A 12,009-nucleotide genomic window follows, 5' to 3' on the forward strand; every position below is an offset into this window, starting at 1 on the left:
TTTCTGTGGACATTATGGATATAATTGGGGATTTTTGTTTGCGTTGTCGTGACCGCTCTTTCCGGTGGATTCCTTTGCATAACGCACCAAACTAACGGGGATATTTGGATATAAAAAATATCTTTATGGAACAAAAGGAAAATTTGTTGTCTAACTGGAAGTCTTGTGAGTGAAAACATCCGAAGATCATCAAAGGTAAACGATTAATTTGATTGCTTTTCTGATTTTCGTGACCAAGTTACCTGATGCTAAGTGTACTTATTGTTTTGTCGAGCGATCGATAAATTTACACAAACGCTTGTATTGCTTTCGCTGTAAAGCATAATTTCAAAATCTGAGATGACAGGTGGATTAACAAAAGGCTACGCTGCGTTTTGCAATATTGCACTTGTGATTTCATGAATATGAATATTTTCTAGTAATATTATTTGACTGTGGCGCAATGCTATTCAGCGTTGCTGATGACAGTTATCCCGGATCCAGTATGGGTGGTTCAGAGAGGTTAAAGAGATGGGTGGGGCTAAAGCTTATGAGGGTGTGAACGATGCTGAATGGGTGTAGACAAAGAAGAGCTCTGCAGTAGGTGTAACAATACATTCAAAGGCCATTTTCTCAAAAGTGAGGTTACAAGTTTATCAACTTTCAAGGCAGAATTACTTTCCCATTGTTCCTCAACTGTAGTGTATGATATACCATTTTCTAGCTCTGAGTCTCTACTTTCATCCAAAAATTACCATTTAAAATTTTGCTACATAAGATCGAGCCGGTCGGTCATATATTCTAAAGTCTGCATAGAGAAAACATGTGAATTTTCCCACTAGAGGTGTTTATTTTTAGCTTCTACTTTTTAGCAGATAAAATGCTGTGCGTGAGAACGTAGTGCACATAAAAGCACATTTGTTTTAGTTTTCAAGTACTGAATAATAAAACAGAAGTTTGTGTTTCCATTGCAATTTCAACTCTACGGATGGTTTTGTCACAAAAACTGTTGCCATAAATAGCATACTTGCCCAATTTGGTTTTGCCTCATGCTCTATTGACAACAGTTCGCTAATGAATTGGACAGGGTAGATTATACGATGAGATATGGATCAAATGTTTTAATTGGCAGCCATGCACCGATCAAGCACCGATCATCATGTGACCATCATCATCCAAATGAAAGTTACAAGCTTGGCACACCTGTATTTGGAGAGTTCCTCCCATCCTTCTCTTCAGATCCTCTCAAGCTCTGTCAGGTTGGATGGGGAGCGTCGCTGCACAGCTATTTTCAGGTCTCTCCAGAGATGTTAGATCGGGTTCAAGTCCGGGCTCTGGCTCAAGGACATTTGAAGACTTCTCCCGAAGCCACTCCTGAGTTGTCTTGGCTGTGTGCTTAGGATCGTTGTCCTGAAGTTGAACCTTCGCCCCAGTTTGAGGTCCTGAGTGCACTAGAGCAGGTTTTCATCAAGGATCTCCCTGTACTTTGCGCCGATCATCTTTCCCTTGATCCTGACTAGTCTCCCAGTCGTTGCTGCTGAAAAACCCCAGTCCCTGCTGCCACTATATGCTTCACTGTTGGGATGGTGCCAGGTTTCCTCCAGACGTGATGCTTGGCTTTCAGACCAAATAGTTCAATCTTGGTTTCTTCAGACCAGCGGTTCTTGTTTCTCATGGTTTGAGAGTCCTTTAGGTGCCTTTTGGGGAAACTCCAAGTGGGCTGTCATGTACCTTTTACTGAGGAGTGGCTTCCATCTGGCCACACTACCATAAAGGCCTGATTGTTGGAGTGCTGCAGATATGGTTGTATTTCTGGAAGGTTCTCCTATGTCTACAAAGGAACTGTGGAGCTCTGTCAGATTGACCATCGGGTTCTTAGTCAACTCCCTGACCAAGGCACTTCTCCACCGATTGCTCAGTTTGCCCAGGTGGCCAGCTCTAGGAAGGGTCTTGGAAGAGTCTTCCATTTAAGAATGATGGAGGCCACTGTGTTCTCGGGGACCTTCAATGCTGCAGACATTTTTTGGTTTTCTTCCCCAGATCTGTGCCATGACACAATCCTGTCTCTGAGCTCTATGGACAATTCCTTCAACCTCATGGCTTGGTTTTTTTCTCTGACATGCACTGTCAACTGTGGGACCTTTTATATAGACAAAGGGAAGGGGTCTGAATACTTTCCGAATGCATTGTACATCCCCCAACAGCTTTGTTGGGGGGAAGCTAAATCCTAGTTGGTATGAAACTGAGTGCTGTGATGGCTAAATGAGGCTAAACACTGAATGTTTAGATGTTTAGTCTACGTTAGTATTGACTGTCTGATGATTGACAACCATTATCGATGGTGATGACTTTGTGATGTGACAAATGGTGGTTTAGCCTATTTGAACTTAACTGGCGCTGCGCAGTAAAGAACACACAAATGACAGAGTGATTTGCCTATTCCTTTTTGCTTTAGCCTATTTCAATATATATACAGAACGCAAGAGAGGAATGTAGGCTAGACAGTGTGGAGAATTCCACCAAAGCAGTCCAGTCAGAAAATATTGTTTCTCTCTCTCACTGATGCATGGGCCTTATAGCCTAAACCTATTCATTTTTTCTATATAACGGACACTCCATAGTTCACTCAAATTACAAAATGACATATTGGTTTCATTACCCTGTAAGCAGTCTATGGACAAGGTAGAGCTGGGCGATATGAACAAAAATCCATATAACGATACCAAATTATGATAAAACATTTTTGGGGGGAGGTGCTAGAGCTGGGCGTTATGAACAAAAAATAATATTGTAATAAATGTAACTTTTTTTGGCTCGATAAAACAAATAACGCTACATATTTTGTTTTTCGAACAGTTACTTTATATTAGCTGCAGGGTTCTAGACACATTTTCCCAGTGCCAAGTAAGACAATTAAAATGGTAGCCTATGATTCAAAAAGTAAGCTGTTTCATCTAACATATCCAGGAAATGCATTATTGATATTTTGATAAGATCCAGAATGATCAGATTTATATTTTGATCCTCAGAGAATTTTCTGACATCTTTGTGCATATTGGCCTGAAGGCTATATTATTGTTATTCGGAAGTGGGAACTCAAAACACTTAGCTAGATTGCTAACAACTATTGTTGCTATAAAGCCATGTGGGCTAATTGATTAATCAATCAGTAAATCTAGGCTAATGTCCTAAAAGAAAATCCCGTGCTAGGCCTAGACTACTTGATGTAGACCTATTCACTGCAAATGGCGCACTCCGGCTCAACTCCTCAGGCGCATCAAAACCATACTACACAGATTACTCTGGTTGTGAATTGGTGCCATGAACTCAATATTAAGAGGTAAGAAATATATTATATACTCACAGAAAGCTGTGACTCTCCTCTCTAACTAGAACAACAGTAGTTGCTTTGAAAACTGTAATTTTCCCCACTAGCATTTTGAGCAATGGTCATATGCTTGTGCTTCTCAGAATGCATCTCTCCCTCCTCTGTGTGCACAGTGAGCAGAGGGAGTAAGAGTCAGCAGCTGACAGCAAAACAGGGACAGGCAGATACATTCGTAGCAGGAATAAACATAATGCATATATTACTGTTGACCAAAGAATTGTTTTAGAGAAATCTACAGGAACGTTATGTAACAAAATCACCTAAAATTACTGACAAGCAATTGTCGGTGTCTAGTGTTTGGTTCATCGTCCCAGCTCTGGGACAAGGTATGACAGCAACCCATGCTTTGGTTTAGATTCCGTGGCACTGTTTCCACATGCTAACATTTTAGCATTTGCGTCACAAATCCCATTCAAGTCATGGGACCGATATTAGCATTTTTCGCACATCACGTTCAAATCATCTATATTGGACTTTGTTGAGCTTCACAATCAATTTGAGATACTTTCGGATGATTTGGACATGATTGTATATGTAGGTGTTTAGTATGAAAATAATGATCATATGACACAGGCTGAACCAATAGGCCTAAACTAGGCTACATCCAAGCGCAATTCAGTCAAATCTGCATAGCAGTATTTACACAGTGGCATATAAACGTGCCTTTTCTCCAATACATCCCTACTTGAAATTTCACACAGAATTAACACATTCCGTTTGCATGGCAGTTGAAATGTCTTGATAACCTCTTTCCAATGCATTTGTAATGTATTTAGGAACAAAACATGCACCTCAAACTAGCTTTTCAGGTGTTTGTGAAAGGACAGACAGCTGGAATGTATTGTTAATGTGTTACAATTCAATTTGTGTTACAATATAATTTGTTATTGTGTAATTATTGTGTATCTAACATGTGTTTAACATGTACATTTCCGGTATAGCGATTTTGTAAAGGTTTTGTGTACTGTAAATAGCAGGGAGTCTCACTCCACTCACAGGTTGTTTCCACGTCTAGTTTTCTCCTGGTTTTCAGAAGAATACATACCTGTTCTCAGGCAGTAGTTCAACAAAGATACTACATGAACATCCAACCTTGAGACTGCCATATGAATAAGTATGTTTGAATATGGAATATGTTTGAAAACAATAGTAATGTTTGATCTGCTTCTCCTTTTCCAGGAATGAGGACCGCATGGAGCGTTCTGAACGGGCATGCACTAAAATGGATAGTATTGAAGCCACGGAGGAGCAGTAAGTTGCCAGCTATGCCTTTTTCCATAGGTTGTCTCTGAGAAAATACCAAACTGTTTTGATATGATGTCACATTTTGGTCATTTAGCAGATGCTCTTCTCCAGAGCAACTTACAGTAGATAAGACGACCACATATGACAGTCATAGTAAAACGTTCCTCAACAAAGCAGCTATTAGCAAAATCAGTCTTAGTAGGAAAAGACAAGTGCAAGTGTTAGTGCAAGAAAGGGAAGTACAACAGTGAGGTGTTATTTTTGTTTTCATGTTGTCAGATAAGCTGATGGCCTTTGGTCACGTCTGTTCATCCCTGTCTTTTGAAGGCATTATACAGTACATAGACATTATACATTAGGACTGTCAACCTCAAGAAAGGATGCCAGAAAATGTAATTATTGCATGCAAGAAATTAGCCAGAATGCATGCCAGAAATGAATTGCATGCCAGAAATCTAATTGTTTTGCCTGTTTCGTTTTACTGCTTTGGCCCATTCATTTTCTCTCTTTACATTGCTGCTGTGTCAATATCTATTCCTGTGTGTTGCTCACTCATTTGCTGTATTAGCCAATTAGAGCATGAGTTTTATTTTCTCTCCACCTCTCTCACAATTTCAGTTATTTGACTGAAACATATCTTAACTGAGGACACACAAGGACATAATTTTCATCCACCCCAAAGGAGCAGGTCCATTATAGTGTATAGGGCTCAGCTCTACGGTATATTGTGTGCTTATTATTTGCGTGATATGTAATATTGTCAGATTTCTGCATTCAGCTGCAATTACACGATGTAGCCTGTCTAGCTGCCCATAACAATTGTGAGCCCAATACTGTTCTCACATGGCTGTGGCCATGACACAGGGTTCAACCTGAGGCTCTACCTTGGAACACCCATTCTTCATGTTGTTGTTGTAATAAGTGAGATGGATTTTTCTCCTTATCACCCAGTCTTAATTGTAATAATGGTAACACTTTAGCATGTGACATGCTTAGCATGTTTTGTCGATTGAAACATGAAAATAGCAGGAAGTCCCGCACACTGAATGCTCCTAATTACCACCTTTTAATGACAACATTTCAATTGGTCCCTGTAGCCATGACTCTTAGGCCTCAGACACACCAATAGCGTTTGCTGGCCGAGATTACTTAGCACCTGTGAACGTAATTTGCGAACCGAGTGACCGCCGATTTTACTTGTAGAATTGAGTGAAAAATATTGTCAGTCAGACGTTTGCAGTGGGTGGTTCCTAAACACAGAGTGCTGAACGATCGGCAGATGAACGCTAGATCTACATTCGGTGCGATGTGTGCAAGCCTTTAGGTCAAAAAGGCTCTTAGGGAGATGCTCTGGTTCAAAGTGTTGAAGTCATTGAATGTGGTGATTAGGATCATACCAAAGTGTTCCACTAGTATATGCACAAGTCAGCCAAATGGAATGGTTGGTTGGTTACAGTGGCTAACCAAGGTATGGATTGCAGTCTCTTCATGTCTTAGACTGCTTCGAGGTAAGCGGTCTACATTATAAGGTGGGTCAACTATCGCTTTAAAAATAAGGCTTGAATAAAATAGTTTTCCATAAGGGCCACACCCCTGATCTATGTTTCCCAAGTTCTAGCTGTTTGAAAATGTTCAAGCTATAACATGTACTTTCTCCAAATCACTCTACCTGGCTATAAATCTTCAGGTGGTTTTACTTGCAGAAATGTGTCATCATATAACAGTATATAGGCAAGATCTTTGTCGTTGAGTCCCCCTACCATATCTGCCTATAGCAGCTTGTGCACAATACTGAAATTACATCTCTCTAAAATGACAAAACAGGATATTTGAGGTATGGGGTATTTCAATGTAGCCTATTCTCGTTTTTATGACTTATAATCAACACTGTCCTTGACATAGTATCTATATGAATGCCTACAAAAATGCATAGCCTCATTTAATTCATTTTCAAAGACACAAGTAGGTAAATCAGATTTCAAATAAGTAATTACACTGTCAAAATTGTGAAGAAGTTAAATAATAAAATAAGTATGGGGAATAATAGTAGCGTTCTGACAAGCACATTCATTACCTGCGTACCCTTTTCCCTTCTTGTGCCATCTTCAACCAAATGTGTGCCTGTCAAGTTACCAGGTTGTTACCACCTAGTAATTATTAGGCTAGTTAGCGCCCCAGCGCCTATCAAATGTGTCCTGCGATTAAAAAAAATAATTAAAAAAACATATCTCCAGTAATATGGATCATAAATGGAACCGTGAGGCTTAGGGAACGCTGGCATACAGTGTGCAGGCCTTTGTTCTTTTCATGTTTATCATGAGCCCAGGACCTATGTTTTTTCAAGGATGTATGTATGACATATGACTCCTACTATTTCTATTGCTAATTGAAACAGCCTGTGGAAACCATGTTATTGCATCTCTGGAGAAAAAATAATGAATTTGTTTGTCTTGTGTAATGTGAGAGTCCAGACTGCTAACACTGGGTTCCTGGTATCCTGTGTTTAGGCAACCCACTCTAGACGAGGTAGTTGCCTGGGCCCGTAGCTTCGAGCTGGTGATGCGCTCCTCAGAAGGCAGGGAGATTTTCCGAGAATTTCTGCGCTCTGAGTACAGCGAAGAGAACCTGTTGTTCTGGCTGGCCTGTGAGGAGCTGAAGAAGGAGACGGACCTGACTGCGATCGATGAGAAAGCCAGGATCATCTACGAGGACTACGTCTCCATTCTATCGCCGAAAGAGGTAGGAGGCATCATGTTGGAAGCAGGAGTTTGACTGGCACCTAGTATCACTCGGCTGATATTTACTTTGCTTTCAGGACTATTCCATTGGTTCCATTGTGGGAAATTAAAGCACTGAGCTGAAGTATTTGACAATGTTTGGAATACATGTATTTGACCCAGGTCTGATTTCAAGACATATTGAAACCCCAATCTCAAAGTGGTTGTGTGTGATAGCAATGTCACTGTTCTCTCCCTCTCCTCTGCCTCCAGGTGAGCCTGGATTCGCGGGTGAGGGAAGGCATCAACCTGAGCCTGACGGAGCCCAGCAACTTGATGTACGAGGAGGCCCAGCTGCAGATCTACACCCTGATGCACAGAGACTCCTACCCCCGTTTCCTCAACTCCTCCGTTTACAGGGACCTTCTGGACAGCAAGAGAAGCTCCTGCCTAGACACCTAAAGTAACCCCCACCCTCCCAAAAAACAAGAAGACAATAAGGTGCCAGAACTGGGTTTGATATTTTCCTTTTTTGAAAAAGAAACAAGAAAATAATGAATAGTTTAAGCAATTTCAAGTGTCTGCTTGCAGGCAGCCCTGAGGTTTAGTTCCTCGTTTAACTGCAGATAAGAGCTCCTCGGGCTACTGTGACAAAGAGAAACGAAAGGAAGGACAGACCCATTGTTTCTGTACTGTACTTTTGAGAGTTCTCCTCCTTTCGCTCCCTCTTTCTCTATCTTGCTCTGTATTTTTCTCTCTCAAATTCTGTCCCATGCCTCAGCCATTTTTACAGTCCAAAAACAATGTCTTTTTTACGATGGCTGTAGAGCTTGACCGTGGTGAGCAGGAAAATCAGACTTTGCATGTAACAAGGTAATGGAATTCGCTCTACAGTAGCTTGGTATTTTAGCAGTGGACTGCAAAGGAATATGAGATGTATTTTCTTCTGTTCTTGGGATATACCCTGTCAAGCTCTTGATGTGAAGGGAATATTGATATTTGCCAATTAGCTTGCAGTCGTTGATTTTGAGAAGGTTGAAAGTTTTACAGCAGTGTTAATATCCAAGCACTTGCCTTCTTTACAACTCTAAAACTGGGAGAAGGGCTAGAATTGTGGTCGGGCAGCTAAATGTCTTATGAACATTACTTTCCACGGGAAATCACAATGCCTTTATGTGAAAAAGGCAGCACAAGAGCTGCTTGTTATGGCAACAACACAGTTTAGTAAACACAGAGTCCTTTCTATCCTTCCCACACCATCTCACCCTGAGAGAAGCACAGGTTATGTCAAAGGTTGGAATCATTGTTGGAGAAAAAAAGAAATCAAAACATTCAATTCAGTCGTTTCATACAATAAATCATTAACACTTTACAGCTCTCGAGAATGAAAGAGAACCATTTACTTATTAGTTTTTCTACTGCCTATAATATACATAGTAGTAATCACGATGCCTTGGTTTGGATGGTCAATTATAAGATAGTGGTATGTCTAATGCATCACCATGAGGTCTAAGAGTGGGATGCAATGCTGACACATGGAATTATGAAGTAGGCCTATATGGCTTCTTGTTTTAAAGCTGTAGCTAGTCCTAGACTGAAGGGGGTCAGTACCAGCTAAGTAACAGCCCAGTCGGGGGCAGAAGAGGTGGAATCAGACGTATTTATATATAGGTTGTTTGGAGGTTTGCAGTCCTGTTCACCAGATGTGCGTCTGTCTTTAAGACGGGTTATTGAGGCTCCAATAAGGTGCTTGGATCTCCGGTGAGCCCCATGTCTTTAAGTCTCTCTGCTTTACAGAGTTGGGCAGGGGAGGTGAATAGATCTTTTTGAGACGGGTCGTTGTTTTTTTCCCTAAAATTGCCAGCACGCATTGTTGTGTGTACCTGCCGTCCAGATACATACTTATCAAAAAATTTTAAAGAGTTAAAGTCCCATGAACATATAGGCCTAAAATATATGTTAAATGATTTTTTTGTTGTTGTTGCAAGTGTGACATTTAAACATGGAGAAATGATTGCAGGCCTTTGTCACCTGTTGATGTGTAAAAGGTCAGTGCATGAGTAAAGTATATTGTGAGAGGGAGAGTTGTGTGTATTGTCACCACTGGTGGGTAATGATATTCAAGTGTCATTGAAGCAGTGCCACTCTTCTGTTTGAACATACTACCTGACGTTCATGTGCCAAGGCCAGTCATTATTTAATTCAATTAAGGGTTTTAATAAAGCCCATATACTCTAGGTTATTGAAGTGCAATTGGATCAGATGTAGGCTTTCTGTTTGTATTCATTCACAAAAAATGAACATATAGCATAGCCTAATGATATCAGCCATTTTGAACATCCAACAATATTCTAACGTTCTGTAAATTTCGTTCACATTCAGCCACCTTTCTAGATAGTTTGTTGCAATAGTGTTTGCATACTCTTTAATGAAGAGTGATACAGTGAAAGTGATACAGTATGCATGCACCACAGTGGTTAGGTAGAGGATACCTTTTTATGTAGCTCTATTAATGTCAAAATAAATGACTTGCTCATTTTAGATATTATTTCAGCTGTAACTTCTGAATGTTTGACCAACCAGACAGTGAAATTATGGTTCAATCAAACCAAGTTTACATTCATGCGGTGAGCAATCATCCTGGAAACGCAAGAGAAGCCAATTGCAAAAAAAATATAGGTAGGAAAATGGTTCTGAATGATTCACAATTAGCATTTTACCCTGGGTGAAGAGTAGTATTACAGGTTTGTACGACGTGTTCTCTGGTGTCTCGGAGTAATTGATTATTTTCACTCCATGGAAAGAAATGGTTGTTCATTTTACTGACATTTCAACAAGGATTTAGCAATTAATGACATGAGGTGGTATCATAGGCATAGTGTCATGTTCAAATGTTGACTTTCAATTCAGAATGAATGGCTTTGAAAGGTGGCAGAGGTTTGTTGGCAGAATAAGATTTTTATCTAAAGTGTCAGAATTGATGTGATTAAGAGAAGCATTGGCCTTATCTACTGTGTTTCTCCTTTAACTTTCATTAGGGATTTCACTACCTCTCATATTGGTTAATTTATTTCACATCTAGTTGTCAATGTACACTTTGTTTTTAGATCTACTTGAAGCCTAACACTGTAAACAAAATGTGCACAGAAAATATATGTATTAAGCGTTAAAGGACGATTAGCCTAGTTAACTTTTTTGTTTGTTTAATTGTGTTCAACTGGAAAAAGATTTTTAGATATATAAATAATTCAGGAAATTCACTGTTTAAAGGGCTAATCTCATTTTGCCTATGCAAAGATGTTACTGTTGAAATATGGGAAAGGATAGGTTAAGTTTGATGGAACATGGTTTACATTGCCCTTTGCTGATATTCATATCTTATTCAGCAAAAATGTACCCTTAGTTTTGTTTCTATATAAATATATAACAAGTAATATACAGAGAAAATAGTATATGCCTTCGTGATGAAAAAAACAACACTTGATAAATACAAATAAATATGTGTGTTGTCTGACCTGTGGCTGTGTTATGACATCTTGGTGAGATGACAGTTCACTGCAAAATACACCTGTTGACTGATCGACTAGTTCGAGACTCCTTCATCCATAGAGGCTTTATTATCCATTCAGTGTTTTCTTTCAGGCCAATGAGCATCCCTTTATCCAAGGAGCTATTCAATGTCATTATTGCTGTACGTAACCCATATTGTCATTTGCAATCCTACCATTTCGAATTTCAAAACATTTCTACTGTACAATCAAGGGACAGTCTCGTTTATTGTTGTTTCCAAGGGTGCTTCGTAGTCACATTCACAAAGGTTGAAGGGCTATTTTAGTCACTTAAACAAAGATGTTAAATCCACAAGAACAGAAACATCTACCTCTTGGTTGCTTTCCCAATCCTCCAAACCTGTAGGCTACTTTGGTACTTGGCCTTTTTGTCAGACCACTGGAATGTAATAAGACTGAAATAGCTGTACAAGAGCCATGATGTCGTGGTCAAATTCTGTAGATATAAGGGTGCAATTTTTCTTCGACTGCACACAACACATTAATAACTCATTAATAACAATACATTGAACTAATAACTAATATTACTACTGACTGGCTGAATTAACATTTTCAATAAGTACGTTCGCTAATGACATCACATTTCAGTTGTCTTGTTAATGTTCCCTTTTAAGATTTAATGTGGTACTACATTATTATGTCCAAGCGGGGTATACTGGTCACTAGACCCATAAGTATTTTTCTGTATATCTAATCATACCCCTTGAGCTGTCTGTGTCTTCCTGACTGGTGGCTCTTTTTAAAATAAAATATGTTTCTCTGCTGAAATCTGGGTAAAAGATTGAAAGGAATGAGAATCTTAATCAGTACTTTTAGTTATTTCTTGCTTTTCTAAAGTCTACCAATTTTGCCAGCAGACATGCCAGCTAAGATAGATAGACAAGCTAGCTACTATAACTTCATTGATAGCCTGAAATGGCTTCTTGGTAGCTAGTTATGAGGTTGGGAGATAGGTTTCCAATCTGGGCTAAAGACAACTTCATAAAATTGCAAGGTGGCTAGTAGTATTACAGAGAAAATAATATATATATATATATATATATATATATATATATATATATATATATATATATATATGCACACTACCGTTCAAAGGTTTGGGGTCACTTAG

The 12,009-nt window shown here is 39.4% G+C and overlaps 1 protein-coding gene across 1 annotated transcript in view; it reads left to right on the forward strand.

Annotated features, from left to right (window-relative positions):
* The window catches only part of rgs17 (regulator of G protein signaling 17), a 44,600-nt gene extending 32,893 nt beyond the window's left edge, over window positions 1-11,707 (forward strand). Inside the window, exons 4-6 of the mRNA XM_029685259.2 lie at window positions 4,547-4,618; window positions 7,120-7,351; window positions 7,603-11,707. Coding sequence (XP_029541119.1) covers window positions 4,547-4,618; window positions 7,120-7,351; window positions 7,603-7,791 — 493 coding nt within the window. The 3' untranslated portion in view covers window positions 7,792-11,707. The remainder of the gene's footprint in view (window positions 1-4,546; window positions 4,619-7,119; window positions 7,352-7,602) is intronic.
* The last annotated feature ends 302 nt before the right edge of the window (window positions 11,708-12,009 follow it).

Source organism: Oncorhynchus nerka, linkage group LG16, assembly GCF_034236695.1.
Source record: "Oncorhynchus nerka isolate Pitt River linkage group LG16, Oner_Uvic_2.0, whole genome shotgun sequence".
In the NCBI taxonomy this organism is placed as follows: Eukaryota; Metazoa; Chordata; class Actinopteri; order Salmoniformes; family Salmonidae; genus Oncorhynchus; species Oncorhynchus nerka.